The sequence below is a fragment of the Sebastes fasciatus genome, chromosome 10 (assembly GCF_043250625.1).
Source record: "Sebastes fasciatus isolate fSebFas1 chromosome 10, fSebFas1.pri, whole genome shotgun sequence".
Classification (NCBI taxonomy): Eukaryota; Metazoa; Chordata; class Actinopteri; order Perciformes; family Sebastidae; genus Sebastes; species Sebastes fasciatus.
This window is the reverse complement of record NC_133804.1, coordinates 30,376,913-30,392,701: the sequence shown is the minus strand read 5'-3', so window position 1 is coordinate 30,392,701 and position 15,789 is coordinate 30,376,913. Positions and strand designations below refer to the sequence as shown.

The 15,789-nt window shown below is 39.9% G+C and overlaps 1 protein-coding gene across 5 annotated transcripts in view; it reads right to left on the bottom strand.

Moving 5' to 3' along the window:
* Window positions 1-15,789, bottom strand: part of diaph2 (diaphanous-related formin 2) — a 449,753-nt gene that overhangs the window by 288,065 nt on the left and 145,899 nt on the right. For 4 of the 5 annotated variants that reach the window (XM_074649328.1, XM_074649329.1, XM_074649330.1 and 1 more), the window contains 5 exons: window positions 13,202-13,320; window positions 10,941-11,005; window positions 10,067-10,171; window positions 6,602-6,664; window positions 1,621-1,977 (listed from right to left, as the gene is read on the bottom strand). In XM_074649328.1, coding sequence (XP_074505429.1) covers window positions 1,621-1,977; window positions 6,602-6,664; window positions 10,067-10,171; window positions 10,941-11,005; window positions 13,202-13,320 — 709 coding nt within the window. The remainder of the gene's footprint in view (window positions 1-1,620; window positions 1,978-6,601; window positions 6,665-10,066; window positions 10,172-10,940; window positions 11,006-13,201; window positions 13,321-15,789) is intronic. The other variant, XM_074649331.1, reaches the window with a different exon arrangement.

Genomic DNA, 15,789 nt, shown 5'->3' with positions numbered 1-15,789 from the left:
TTTGTGTGTGAATGTGTCACTTTAGCTACAATACATAAGCATGTACAGTATGTATGCTAGATTGTGTTTGTAAGTAGTCATCAGTTGTGTACAGGTGATGCAACAAGTCATGAACGTTTAGCTGCCCACATAGCTTCATGTGAACACTCTATTTGTCCAGTAATAATTGCATACTTTTTTTCATTCACAATAATATAAGTCCTTTTTTTTTCTCTCGATCAAATCTGTGTGATTCATGCTCTTGTCAGATATGTATGTGGTAATGGAAAAGAGGGGATGTAGGTAAGAAAAATAAAAATCTTCTCTCTCCTCTTCTTATACAACCAAAACATACTTGCTCCTGGCACTCCCCGGCCACTTCCATCTGCTGCACATAGAGAAGACAGACGACTCTTGTCCCACTTAATCGACACAAGAGACACAGATTGTTTTTCCTCAGGTGGTTATGAATTTCATTTGCATCACCAAACTACAAACCCTGTGGAGGCAAGGTCAACGCACCTGCACATTAACCTCTGTACACCTCCCAGACGACAGGTATTGGCACATTACTGCATGCACACAAAACATGTGTGCAAAACCACGTAGATAGATACTGAACAAGTAAAAGACTAATGATGCTTAAAATACCAAAAAGCACAAACTGCCCCACCTGGTATTAAGAAACCAAAAACTAAATTGATGTTTTTCCTTACCGTTTACACAACAGGTTGATATGTGACACTGCTGTATGGCACTGTTACCTCTCTAAACACTAACTCCCACACGCTGAGAAGCATTTGCATACATGGCATTTTAAAGAGTCCTTGAGGTGACAGATATTCAACCTGTAACACTGCATTCATCAGTGTTGACTTGAATGTCCACCTTTCTTTCTCTCATTTATTTGTGTCAGTTGGTGGGTGGCCTGTTGTTGAATAAATAATGTATCACGGAAACCACAATATTTCCCATTTGTTTACTTGCTCTTTAGAAAAAGAATCACAAAAGCATGAAGAGATAATGGCCTTCAACACACTGAAAAGTTGCATTCAAAATGTCTTTCCGATATATATATAGCTTGACTCCACTAAAACCATTAAATATAATGTGCAGCACTAACACGATGTCAAAAGAACTAGTCTGATGTCTTGGTTGCCGTCAGTAATTGGAGGCAAAGACGCAAGGTCGCACAAGCGTCAGCAAAGAACCATTCATTTAATGCTAAGAACTCCCAACGCAATGGATAAATTATCTATGGTAAAATAGAGCCCACACACACGAGAGAATATCCTATTGAAATTGTATTCAAATGTGATGGAATCTTACACAGCCAAGTCTTCATTCAATTATGCTCATTGTACAAATCCAAGGACATTTGAGTAATGAATAATTGTTGACTGTTGAATCCTCTGAAATGGGTGCTGAGCGTAGAATAGTTTGGCCTTTGGCTGAATGGTTGTTTGACTGATTTGCATTGATAGCGCATTTGAATAGAGCTCCTTTGGGGTTTGGATCTTCCAATGCACATGGTCTTATTGTGTGGGGTTACTTCAAGAATCCTCTAAAGCCCCTGCTAGATGTTTGCATGCAAAGAGATTGTATAATAATAATAAATAATCAGAGCTCAGGTTACCGTACCTTAGTCCAGTTCACCCTCTTCATCACGGTGTCAGGCTTGTACGTCTTCTTGGGCTCCAATCCATAAGGCAGCTTGATGACAGGCGGAGGTGGTGGAGGCCCACCTGGGCCCCCGAAGAAAGGCGGAGGAGGAGGGGGCCCACACCCAGGGGGTGGCGGAGGAGGCGGAGGTCCTCCGCCGGGGGGAGGAGGCGGTGGAGGTGGTGGTGGAATGCCGGCGTGCCCAGGGAGCGGAGGAGGTGGAGGAATGCCACCAGGTGGAGGTGGGGGAGGTGGTGGAGGAGGAGGAGGCGCTGTTGCACCCCCTGGTAGGGGTGGTGGAGGTGGTACTCCAGGCGCAGTTGGACCGGCTGCAATCTGCAAATACAGGGTAGAAATGTTAATGATGTGAGGCTCCCTGTGGTTAAATCTAAACTTCCATCTAATGTCTGTAATAGGAAAACACCATAAGGCGTATGTCTCTGTTTTGTACCGGAGCCGAGGCATTTTTGTGTTGTTAAAAACGATATTTTACTGCCCGCACGACTTCAGTATCTTAATAACTTACCATGAGTTTTGACTTTGGGCAGAGAGTACGATGTATGTGTCAATAACAGAGAAGCAGCTCACTGCAGTGTTTAATGTCAAGGATCACTAGGCTCTGTAGCTTCCAGGTTCAGACCACATGAGGAGGTCATGCTCTCCGCTGTTTTCATGACTTTACTAACCAAAGGGTATCATGATCGCAAGTTTACCAAACATTATGTTTGCCAAGTTCACTGTGCTGAGTCCTGAGGAAAAGTAAGATGCAACTTTTTTTTTTTTTTTTCACTATATACAGATTTGTAGAACAACATTTTGCATAATTTTCCAGAATCCCAGTTGGTTTGTTTAACCAGATATTGTCTAATTAAAAACACATATTGTATAATTTTACACGGTACTTTATCTAAGCAAGTCCTTGTACAGCTGCAGGATAAGGGAACTATGCTTGCATTTAATAAATCAAGCTTATTAAGTGAAAACAAAAAGGGTTTTTGTTAAGTATTTACATCAGTCATGCACAGACTGGTGATTGTGAACTTAAACTCAGTGGCAATTACACTTAAATTATTAGACATGTATTTTTGTTTTTCTATATTTAATGGTATTTATAGCAAATACAGTTATGGAAAACACGAATAGTCAAAACTGTTCCATTACAAGTTGGGATATAATGTACCAATTGTTGTTGTTGTTATGTCTGAGGAGAACAGTGATGTATTTTCAACCAATTGAACTTTAGAGGCAAAACTAAAATACACGTACGCATAAAACAGGAAACACTTGGTGATTGTAAAAAGCAACGACTCCCTAAAGCAATTGTAAATACAGTGTGAGGATATTTTCTTAAGTCTAATGGTTGTGTAGAATATATATGAGACCATAGCTTGTGCAGTTTATGACACAGTGACCGTTCCATCCTGTCAGATTTACTAGAAACAAATTAATTAAATGAATGCAATTATAATTTGGATTTTTTTTTTTTTTTTTTCTCATGTTTCAATTTATCCTAGTTTGTGCGACAAAATGTGTAATTTTGTCAAACAGGTTGCATAAACGGTACTGAAATCATCAGTATCAGCAGATAAATTTGTTTTTTTCTTGTCTGTCTTCATGGGCACATGACTAGGTAGTGGATATCGTATGTTATGCTTTATGTGTTTTTAATGTTTGTGTGTATTTTGTGTACTTGATTAGTTATGTGTTTTAAATGTTTGCATGTATGTTATCTGAAGTACTCTTCAAAACGAGCTTTTTCTAATATCAATGAGACTTAACTGGTTAAATAAAGGTTTAATAATAATAAGTATTAAAAATAATCATAAATACCTATCATATAGCCACAAAAAGCCAGATCTGCTGCAGCTTGATTATACTAGCCCATTTGAGGCACAATTCATATTTACACCACTGATTTTAAACACAGCCAGATAATCTGATTTTAGAACAACAATACTGGAATTCTACTTTAATAAAACGCTGCTTTATATGGAGAGTTGTGAATTGACCAAACGGTTGGCCTACTGTGTTCATTAAAGTGGCAGTAGGCAGTATATATTTTTGGCATCATTGGGCAAAAATCCCATAATAACCTTTCAGCATATTATAATTCAAGTGTTCTGAAAGATAACTAGACTTCTGCTCCTCCTCATGGCTCTGTTTTCAGGCTTTACAAAATCTAGCCCGTGACGGGAGACTTTGACCAATCACAGGTCATTTCATTGAGAGAGCGTTCCTATTGGCTCACAATAGCGGCGGCGTCACAAACTTTCTCATTTTACAGCTAAACCGTTCGCTACAAGATGATTCTGAAAACATTTGAAGAGAGAAATAGACATTAACGTAACATAATATTGATTCATATTTGATCAGCGCTGCCTAGTTTGACCGTTTGGTCGGAGTTCGCGAGTGATTGACAGCCGGCTCTCATAGACAGCAGATGGACAGCAGACCTCAGGTCAGCTCTTACTGCTGTCTGTGATATCTTGCAGATGCCGTTTGGAGCACCGGAGGACACCGGAGGACACCAGAGGACACCAGAGGACATCGGAGGACACAGAGGCACATGATTTTTTTCAGGTTACCTGTTTCATGTACTACTGTCACGATATAGCTACCGTTATATAAAAATAACTTCTTTTAATCATATTTGCTCCAATCTCGCCTACTTCAGCTTTAATATCTGTGTATATATATATATATATATATGTAAATACTGAGCAATATGTTGGAGAAAAACCTGCAATCGAGAACTGTTTTAATTTACAAAAGATAAGAATGTTGCTGGTTTCCAGTGAAGTCGTCACGAGTCCTCACAATGGCAGGCTATTAAACAGTAGACAGGGATGTAATTAGACCCCAGACTGATAAGACAAAGTCTTTCAGTCCTTTGACACGTCTGCGCTATCACACAACCCACATACACAGGTAGTCGGTGATAATGCCAATAGAAAAATGTTGTAGAGAAAAAAAAGTTATGCAAATACAACAATTACAGACACCGTCGCTAAGACAGGGTTTGATCTTTGGAGCTGATTAGATGTTACCAAAAACGCATTTCCACTTGCACTTCTCATTTCCAAAACCAATTCCCCACAATGTGCTTTGGCCCCAGTCACTTGATTGTGTGCGTAAAATGTGATTGGCTTCATATTTAAAGACATTACGCTGTGTTTCATTACATAATGGCATTGGTGGATTGTTTATTAGGGCCAAAATTAAAAAGGTGTTCTGCAAGGAGCTTCTCACACAGATCGCCCAGAGCCCATCAGTGAAAATGCATATCCAATGATTACATGTCTGTCAATCTCCAGCCCTCCGCGGCCCGTTTCCTCTTTTAAGATTAATATGAGAGAATGGAAGCAAATTAGCTGCTAAATTAGAACGCAGTTGTTTCCATACTGAGCTGCCCTCCGAGTCTTTATCTCTCTCGCGCTCTGATCTACCCAATAATAAGCCCAGTGATTCACAGAACCCCTTGGGATCCAATACCATCGCCACTGGCTTCTTCTTCCTCAGACAAAACAAACATCTAATAAAAAAAGAGATCCATATGTTGTAAAGTATATAATAAATGTGTATTTTCACTTAAATTATAACGGTTATTTTATACTGAATTCATATGGGACAACACCAGACTATGTTTTGCAACATGTAAGTACGTAATAAAGGTAGAATATTGTATGAATACAATATGTAAGTGATTATGTGAGACAAAATACACAAACATATTTATCTATATATAGATTAGAGACATATAGAAATATAATATTCCTATGTTATGTATTGCTTTTTTACTGTATCTGTTATCTAGGATGTTTTAATGTTGTGTTTCTCGCCAGCTTGTGAAGGTCTCTCCAATGCCTTTTGGCTGATGTTACTTTTGCAGAGCCCATCTGGAGCTGTAACGTAGAAAAGCGGGCTAATATGATATCTAACCCATCCAATTTGGATTCATAGTCTTCTGGACTCGATTGGGAGGTCAGCATGGCAGCTAATTAACTCTGAATGCTCTGTGATTAAATCTATGCCCCGATCTCATCTCTGATAGAGGGATTCAATCAAAAAGTGTTTACTTAGGAAAATTGCATTTAACAAGCAGGAAATGTGTGCAGTTAAAAACCACTATAGAGTTTAACGTATTATGTATCTTAATGGAATAAAGGTTATCTGGTTTTGTGGATTAGTAATTTCAAGAGTTCAGTTTTCAATCACGTATCAATTCAGTGTAAATTTGAGATTTGTTTGTCAGTTCACATATATTCTAATATAACTTGGATTTACAGGTGACTCAAAACAAAATATCAATTATTTTCATTGTCCATTTATCTGTTGATTATTTTCTCGATTAATCGATTAGTTGTTTGGTCTATAAAATGTGAGAAAATTGTAAAAAAAAAATGTTGATCAGTGTTTCCCAAAGCTCAAGATGATGTCCTTAAATGTCTTATTTTGTCCACAACTCAAAGATATTCAGTTTACTGTCATAGAGGAGTAAAGAAACCAGAAAATATTCACATTTAAGAAGCTGGAATCAGAAAATTTTGACTTTTTTTTCCTCTTAAAAAAACACTAAAAACTAATTATGCGATTATCAAATTAGTTGGCGATTAATTTAATAGTTGACTGACTCATCAATAAATCGTTGCAGCTCTAGTGAATTCGTAATTTCAAGAGATAAAGCATTCCATTAAATATCGTATCAATTATTATTTTTTTTAATTTGTTTCAGTTTGACATTGTTTTCCTTGCATGTCAGTTCACATGTATTCAATGTAATGCATAATATGGAGTGGGGCGTGCATGCAGAGAGAACGACAGATCGGACAAAAGATCAGGTCAATAATCAGTTTGAGATTTGAAGCACCACAATCCAGTTCATTCAATATATAACTTGGATTTGCAAGGTGATTAAATGTGTGATTATGTCAAGGGCCGTGCATGCAACGGGGACACCCACCTTGGCTTCAGATTCCCTGATGAGTCTCTGAGCCTCTTTGAGGTTGTCTTTTTCAATAGTTAACTGTGCAGATACACACACATACATACACACACACACCACAACAGAGGGCAACAGAGAGGCACAAATGGGGGTGGGTTAGATAGACGGAGAAGAAGAAGAACACTAGTACACCAGAACAGGTACAGTACTCACACCAAACACAGGAAAGCCAGAAAAAGAGGCAAGCAGGGGAAAGAGGATGTCCCTTACGCAGTTAATGACAAATACAGTGTTACATTCCCATTTTGTCTGAATGAGCTATTTGATGGGCAAAAGGCAGAGTGTACTGTACTTTTACACCTAAAACAAGATGTAATCTACCTTCAAAAGAACATCAGTGTGGAGCACTGACTGCAGCACGAAAGGAACAAGGCACAGCATCACTGACAGTTGGTGCACCTTCAAAAATCCCTCTTCCATTTCCCTTTTCTTCTTTTTTGGCATTGTAAAATACATTTCAGCTTAACACTCTTAGATGTGTGATCGGCATTGATTTCACTCGGCAGTCTTCGTTTTAGAAATGTACCCATTTCGCTTTGATATTTCACTCTGTGCGACCTTGCCAAAAGAAAAGAGGATGGGAACTTATTCCGCAGCAACCGAAATGCAATATTTTCATGGAGCCATTCCTAGAGAGAACGCCTCTTACTATGAACTGTCGAGAGCTAAATATTTAATGTCCGTAATGGAAAAGGAGATGGAAACTTTTAGTCGGGTGACTTAAAAAGAAACTTCCATTTTAGAAGAATTTTAGAAAAACGGTAGCAAAGTGCAATATTTAAAGCAAAGAGAAGTTTTATCTTCCATCCTCAGGGATTAAAAGTTGGAGGCTTTGAGGTATCTCAGTTTTAAAGAACGAGCCAAAGAGAATTCCAGCAGGTATAATACAAAATGTCTTGCTTTCTGAGAAGTCCGGCTCTTTTTCTGTAGAACACATTTGAACGAATTTGAAAGTCCATTTCTCGCTCAACAACTGATCTCGTAACAGCAAAGCACACGTTACGATCGTGAATACATTGTGAGTTTTGCTGTCATTATCAGTCAAATTCTGAAATCAGCCAGGGCGGAAGGCAGCCTGGCAGAAAAAGAGAGAGAGAGAGTGGTCCACTACACCTCCAGCTCCTCTAGGGGCCAAGCTGGGTCAGCTACAAGACCGGCAGGTTGTTAAAACCTATTAATGGGATGGCGCAGAGTGCTCCAATGTACCACTGCAGTGCTACATTATTCATCACATCCACAGCCAATTCAATGAATAGCTTCCTCCTTTTTGCCTTGAATGGCTGCAGGCAAAGGTTTGGGGAAAGAGTGGATGATTTCCACTTGTTGTGATTCCCGCGTCCTTTGTTGCTGTTTACAGGCAGAACCTCCACTCAACTCAATTGGGGGATAATCAAACAGACACATCAAACAGGCAGCTTGTTACAATGCCAAAGTTCCCAGACAAAGACTCTCATTACGCGTGTTGGTTCGCAAACAAGGTGAAGAGAAGCGACTCGGGCATGCGTGTGTTTTTAATATCTGACAGGAATTCTGTCTGGTGAGATGAAAGGTTAGGGTTCGCTCCCACTTCATTCATATTCAGCAAAACGACAGTGATAGCGCAGCAGCTTTGATGGACAAACTGAAAAGCGTGTCCTCACGCCGATTTAAAGGTTCCGCGCTCTTGCAGTTAATGGCCTTTCTACGAGACTGTGTCGAACGTGAATTAGGTTGCAAAACACACCCTTTCAGGCTGCTCTTCCTGAAGTGGCAGAATCACAAGCGTCTGAGAGGATGACACTGTTGCTTTGTTCATTGCTTGAGGAAGCAATTGAATGCTCTATGTGAAAACCTGCCTAAATAAAATGAACGGGAGATAACTCTGAATTGTTATTACATAACTTGCATACATTAGAATTATTTTATAGCCTCAAAATCAACTCTAATTGAGATTAAATTAATATGCGAGGTCGGTGAAAATTAACTGCACTTTTCATAAACCTCGATAAATGTATCCCTATTGTGTGTATAATTTATTTATGTTCCGTCAAGATGCATAGGGGATATTCTAGAGTCCTTATGGCCACATTCATGCCAAACAAATTACATGTTTCCCTGCTGAGGTTAATGTCTGTTGATGCGCGGCTCTCCGGCAGTAACGGCTCTTTGAAGGAGCATTCAGACAAACAGAGGCAGAGAGGGCTCGACTCTCCGGGGCTTCTCTGCTCTACACTACCTGCTAATGCACCGCAGTCAGTCAGTCTTCAAAAGACAGAGGCCTGCCAGGGGATGGTGAGGGGAAGGTGTGTTATAGGGAAGAAAACACTTGGAAACACAACATAAAAAGCCCCGACGAGGGGAAAGAGGGCAAGCAAAGGTAACACAGCCTGATGCATTCATTTCTGACAGACGGAGAGAGCGAGGGAGGAAAAAGGGGGCGAGCAGGCGGAGCAGGTGGAGAGGAGCTTTAGATGCTGATGGTCTCGTTAAAATAGGAGGGCATTAATCAGGAACAGAGTGAGTGATGAACCAGTTTAGGTACAAATGCGGGTAACAAGTGGTGACAGCACTCAGGCATATGAAGTGCAAGAGCGAGAGCTACACACAAATGAAGCTCTAAGGAGAAAAACAGTGTGCGGCTTTGGCCAGGACAACAGCCAGAGCTTGTACTACATAACAGCATCTGTTGTGGACCTAAGAATGATTGCTGGAGGACTGAAGTAACTGTGATGCTTGGACCACATATGCAGGTGCAGTTTATCAGATGGGGAGTGCCAACCTAAGCAACCAGAGATGGATGTTTGAAAGGAAAAAGCAATCTCTGATATAAATGTAGCTATACCATCTTTCAATGCTGGTTTATATTAAATTCCCTAAGCAGGGAGGCAAACTGCCCTTTTGTCCCAAGGCAGTGCTAAAGTATTTGGAATTGGGTTAAGGGGGGAAAAGCAGTTATTTTCTGTGCTCAAAATGGAGGGTTTTAGCCTGAGAGGGAATGATGTAGAGACCAAGAAAAGAAATGCAATCCATCTATGCGATGATAGAATTACATAGGGAAAGCTTCAATGGAGCAATTCGCCCACATAAAGAGCTACAACTTAAGAAGGAGATTGACCCTTTATTAAATCAAATGTTCTTGCATGGATGATAACTCCCACTTACAGCAGAGGCACATCTGTAAGTGAGGTGGAAAGGTATCCTTCTGACCAAATCAGCCCTTTTTCTAGTGGAGTCATTACTTCTCATTGCTATGATCTGAACACATCTTTTATTCTGTATGAGATCGCATGAGATGGTTTCCACTTTAAAGAAAATGATTAAGAGAGCTTCTTGACATTAGAAATCTCACTATCTTTTTTTTGGAAAACATACGATATAAAGGATCTCTGGGGGGGATGTAACACTGTTTTTGAGGAGCGGTGGGGTTTGTCTTTATGGATTTACCTGGGACTCCAGAGCCTGGATCTTCCCCTCCAGCTCTTTGATTCTCTCCTCCTTCTTTTGAGACTCGGCCTGGGCCTCCTGCCGTGCGCCGAACTCCTCATCAAACTGCAAGAAAAGAGACACAAGTATGTCTATGTGCACATACAGTATGAGACAGATGTAAACACACACACACACACACAGGTTGGTGAGCGGCACATTGTCTCCAGAGAATAGCCACGGGGCACATCAACAGACACCAAAACACGCCGTCTTACACTCTGGCCGATTTCTATTCATAGCTCTCATGGCCCTAGAGCCCCATTGTCCTTTGTCTTTGTTTCAGGTCTGGCTTTCATGTATGTTGATGGATCTAACCTTTGCAGAAAGCAAGACATGTCGCAACAATGATTTCACAGGCCCAGCAGGGTGCTCGGTGGACTCTTAAGAAGAAAACATCCAGGACCCCCTCGGTGTCGCCAGACAGGGGTAGTGAGGCTCCTTAAGATGCATTTAAATATCGTACAAAATATGCTGGAGGTAAGGTTATTCTATTTCTCTCAAATGAATGAAAACAATCAATAAAGCAAATCAATTCAATTACATTAAAAGGTAATGTGAGATAAAGAGAGAAACAGCTTAAAATTCAGAGCTGTATTAAAAGAGTCGGCACATAACTTAACTCTGTCCCGGCACTGTGCACAAATAAGTATACATCAGAACATCGGCATTGATTCTTGTAATGCTGATACGGATCATGTAGCGTCACACCCAGCTATTGATCAGGGCATGGAAAATCAATAGCTTGTCTGGGAGCTCTGAGGAAGGAAAAAAAAACTTTGCTGATGGGAGCCGGCCAACCAAAGGAGGCTGTTGGGAGTGATTAATGTCTCACCTTTTTGGAGTACTCGGCAGCCTTCTGCTCACTCTCTTCAACTTTGGCTTTATCCACACACTGATCTGCAAGACAAGACAGCCACATTCACGAGTTACTTCAGAGGCGCCATGTGCATCATTCGCTCCTTATGTGGGATTTTCAATTAAACCTGGGACTTGTTTCTCTTCAAGTACATTACAGCTTATATGATTGGAAATATTCAAGGTCCGTTAAGATGGTCTTAAAATATTGTTATAGATCATGGGATCATTTCACCGTATCTAAAAATGTGTTTTAAGATGGAGAACCAGCCTTTCAGATAAGTCATTTAACTTAACATTTCAAGGTTTATCAGTCAATGATTGCATAATATTTAAAGCATTTATCTATATATTTGCAGGTGAGATGCTTAATTTCTTTAGTGGACATACGTACATGTCTCCCGTTGTATAAAACAGATGCAAAACTCATAAGTAATAACATAAATGAAAAATAATAATAATAAAACTGTCTTCTCTGAGAAAAAAAGTATAAAAAGGGAAGCTTTGGCGACTGATGCAACTGCTGTTTTGACCTTGTGGAAAAAGTGTTTTCATGATATGTTCAATAACAACCTCACATACAGTGACATTAGTCATACTGAGCAACTCTTGAATCATACAGATGTGTTTCTTTTCCCTCCTCTTCTCTTCATTTTACTCTCACTGACAAAGGTGTCCTTAGTTAGAATCGTCACCTAAATATTGTGAGCTGTTGCTTAAAGGTGTGTGTCTCGGACGAGAGAAATATCAGACGGAGCTTACAGAACTAAATCAGCTTTTTTGCAAATTTTTGCTTAATTTGGTGTTTTCCAAAAGTTTTGTGTGTTTTAATTTTATTTGAGTATATTGTCAAGTGTCACATTTTACAATTACCCTGGAGATGAATCATCTGACGGATAGTGAACGCACAAGTGTAAATTATTGTTAGATCACACATCATGAAACACATTTTCCCTCTGAAGAATTAATTGTTATTATGAAACAGCACCCTTACTGTATGTGAACGTGAAAAAACATTAACAACAGAGAAACAAAAAAAGAGTGGAAAGACACCTTTCAGTAACCGTGTGGATGTGGCATCTGTGTCTGAATTTAACAAAACTTTTATCAGCTGATTAAATCCCAGTGAAGTGAGTGACAAAACGTATTCAATGCTGCATCAGTCCACTGTGGACAGGTTTAGAAACTTTTAATGACCCTTTGTTGGCAAGTCACAGAACTGTTAGTGACACCACAGAGAGACAGAAAGTGGTGTTATTTATTTATTTTCTCCGTTTGAAAAAAATATATCCCCATTAGTAATGCAGCGTAAAATAGATGTTTTCTCTATGATTCCAGGAACACAACTGAGTAACTGAGAACAAACATTTAAAATGATTCTGAACTAGCTGAATTCATTTCACCAGATATCATGTATTATTCATCAATAATTAGATGACCCCATCTTATATGTCAAGCCACTGCAGGTGTTAGTCGGAGGAATCTCGGGGGGATCTGGGCGGATAATGAGAATGACTGCGAGGTACCAAAACATTTTCAGCAACATCAGTTATATGGCTCCTGCAGCACATAAGTTTGAAAAGAAGAAAACTGATCTTAAGGATGATTTTCACAATATTAGGATCTAGATTAGAAGCCGCGGAGACTTTTATTACACATTTTAGACTTTTACCAACACATGTTAAATTAATGCAGTAGTTCTCAAACTGTTTCTGTCATTTCTTCTCCCTCCAGAGGAAGAACATTTGCAATCACTTTGATAACATGAAAATTTGTGCTTTGTTGTTCACTGATGCAGCTTTTACAAAGCTTTGTTCCTGCTGACGGTATTCACAGAGGTTTCTTTGAAAGAACTCAAGTGGCTTATTGACGTGACTGGGATGTAATGTTTCTATGTGTCTTCTTAATTTGTGGGTCTCATACTGTCAGCTGCCAGAGTTTTCAGTCATAAAATACAAATTGGTCTCTCATGTGAACCCAACAGCAAGATAGGCTTTGTCATATGATCTTCTCGACTTCTCGTCTTTTGGTTGATTACCGTCAGCTGAGCACGTTGTCTTGTGCGTCTCGGAAGTTTGTCTCAAATATCTGTCCATTTTCTGTCTGACTGTCTGTCAGCCGCGCCCCCGCCTGTCATGCCTCTGCGCCCCACTACCCCCTAGTGGGGCGCAGAGGCACGACAGGCGGGGGCCACACACTTTGAGAACCACTGAATTAATAATATGAAGCGATTCATACCAATCAGATGGGTGAAGTCCACGTCCAATCTTTTACTGTAGCCAAAGTCCGGGTCCATCCCGTTGCGATGCAGGACCACCTGAGACACGCATTCTTCTATCACCTTGTAATACTGAGGCCTGAGGGGGGTCACATAACATAAAAGCAGAACAATTAGACAAGCCACAGAAAAATATGAGTGACACAAACTCTACAAGGCTAATTAACCACAAATTATTCCCTTATCTAAGCTAGAGGTCACAAAACGCCATGTCAAAAAGAAGGCTGCTGGAGAAAATAGGCACCATATTAAATTTGATCACTTGCTTCCACCCCAATCATGAAATTAGCAGATTAATGGGCACACAGGACCCAGGTCTGTGTTAGTCTGTCCATTTCAAGGTGACAGACGGTAGCCAAGGCTACGCTTGCCCTCTTGCCTAATTTGCAATCATCTTTGCCAATTAGAGCAACCATAAAAACTGAAATGTAAATCTAATCAGTGTAATGTGTGTAATTGAAAGCACAATGACCGGGAAAACATGTCAGCCAGTTAGGAGTGTGACTGAGTGCTTGGTGTTTGTCGAGCAGGGTGTGTGAATCAGCCTGAGAGAGTCCCCATTCCGCCACACAGGTTGGTATGTGACCTTTTCTCAGTAACATTATCAACTTTAATTGCAAGTGACATTTAGCAAATACAATGGCAACTTAAGCTGAACTACTAACTGAGAAATAATTATTTTCTGAGCATGACATTGACCAGAAGTTGATGGTTAAATTCACAAAAAAAAGTAACTTGCTTTTTTTTATTCCTCTAAAGACTCAAGCTCCATTGAGTGTAAATTGGAAGTTGAGAGTTGAACTGAGGTACGGGATGTAGAAAATTGACCCTTAATAAGTGCAAATTCCATGTGCATGTGGGCATGACCAAGTTATTGTTGCAGTTTGCGTGCATAATTCATTACCAGTAGGAGGAATACAGTATCAGCAGCTGGATTCAATAATTACATCAACTCCTTTCATCTCCTTTTTAACCTCTTCCACTCCCGCCCTCTTTTTCATACCAGTTTTTGTCTTTTTTAGGGGGCTACAGGGGGTCTTTAGGAGGAGATAGCAGGTCAACAGTAGATGTCACATAGAAGTGGTGTACATCATCTGAAAGCTGGGAACCCTGAAGATTAATTTGGGATGCAGCTCAGCACTGTGTGTCAAGTTCAACATAATGATAGAAGTATATGATGGTCATCCTCATGCTCTATTATGTCGCATAAGTTGCTGCAGCAATTTTTGGTTTGATACCATTTGTTACACAGATTTAGTGTGAAATTTAACCACTTTTTTACCATTCAAGAATTGATAAAAAATTATAAAAAAATCCCTCCAAAATACCACATTAAGACACCAAGACCTTGAGGGACACCATAGAAAAAGCCAGCACTTCTGTTCTGGAAACTGCTCAGAAACCCCCTTTTTGTTAATCTACCTAGGAAAGCCATCCATCCTCTGAATGCTCTAGGTGTCTAGTTTGTGGCTGTAAAGTTTCATGAGGCTGTGATTATCCTAGAGGTCACGACAGGTTATTTTATACAGTGAGGTCAAGTTTTAAAAATAATGGTCTCACTACTATGAAATGGCTGCTCTGGGGACTAACATCATCACACATTAATACAGTTGGGTCATTGGATCCACAAGAGTCTCAGCTTTACAGTCAATTTATGTAGAAATATTCAAATATACTATTTTAGAATAGGCAAAAATAACACATTTGTACTGCATTCAAAAAACAGCATGGGGTTTTGCCCCAAACTGCATGTGATTATCATAAATTGGGCATGTGCGTAAAGGGGAGACTCGTGGGTACCCATATAACCCATTTCCATTCACATATCTTGAGGTCAGAGGTCAAAGGGACCCCTTTGAAAATGCCAGTTTTCCCTCGCCAAAATTTAGTGTAACTTCGTAGCGTTATTTAGCGTTCTTCCCGACATGCTAGAATGACATGGTTGGTTGTCACCAATGAATTCTTTAGGGTTTTCTATAATACAGTACCAGAACCTTCACCGTAGCTCTAAAACTGAACCTGCTACAGCCTCTGAAAAGAGTCAAGTCAGCTGAGGGCGCATTAGAGGTTAAATAACAAACAGCTTTCTAGTGGGCGAGAGTAGCGGGGAGAGTAGAGGCTATGTTCTTCTATAGGTCCCAAACCACAAATATACAGTACAACACTCCTACTATCCTTCATCTGGCAGCTGATGTTGCTTTAATTTACAGCTATTCTGTTTGCTTTCTTTATAGAAAACACTGGTATATTTTATTTATAATTTTGTAGTTTAATGCCTTTTTAGCGTCTTGAGAGTCCAATAGATTCCAGAGAAGACTTTATGACAACTTTGATGCAGATAAGGAGCTCAAAGTCTGAAAGGAACCTGCCTTTCTGCTAGCATTAAGAGAAGGAGCACCTAACTACTAAACTTCTAAATGTTACTTAAATGTAATACTTGATCAGAGCAGGCAGAGCGGTGAGCAAAGTGTCTGAGGTGGGTTGATTTTGAGTAATACCAAAACAGCACGTATCTAACTGTGTGTCGAAAAGGAAAAAGGAAGGTGAT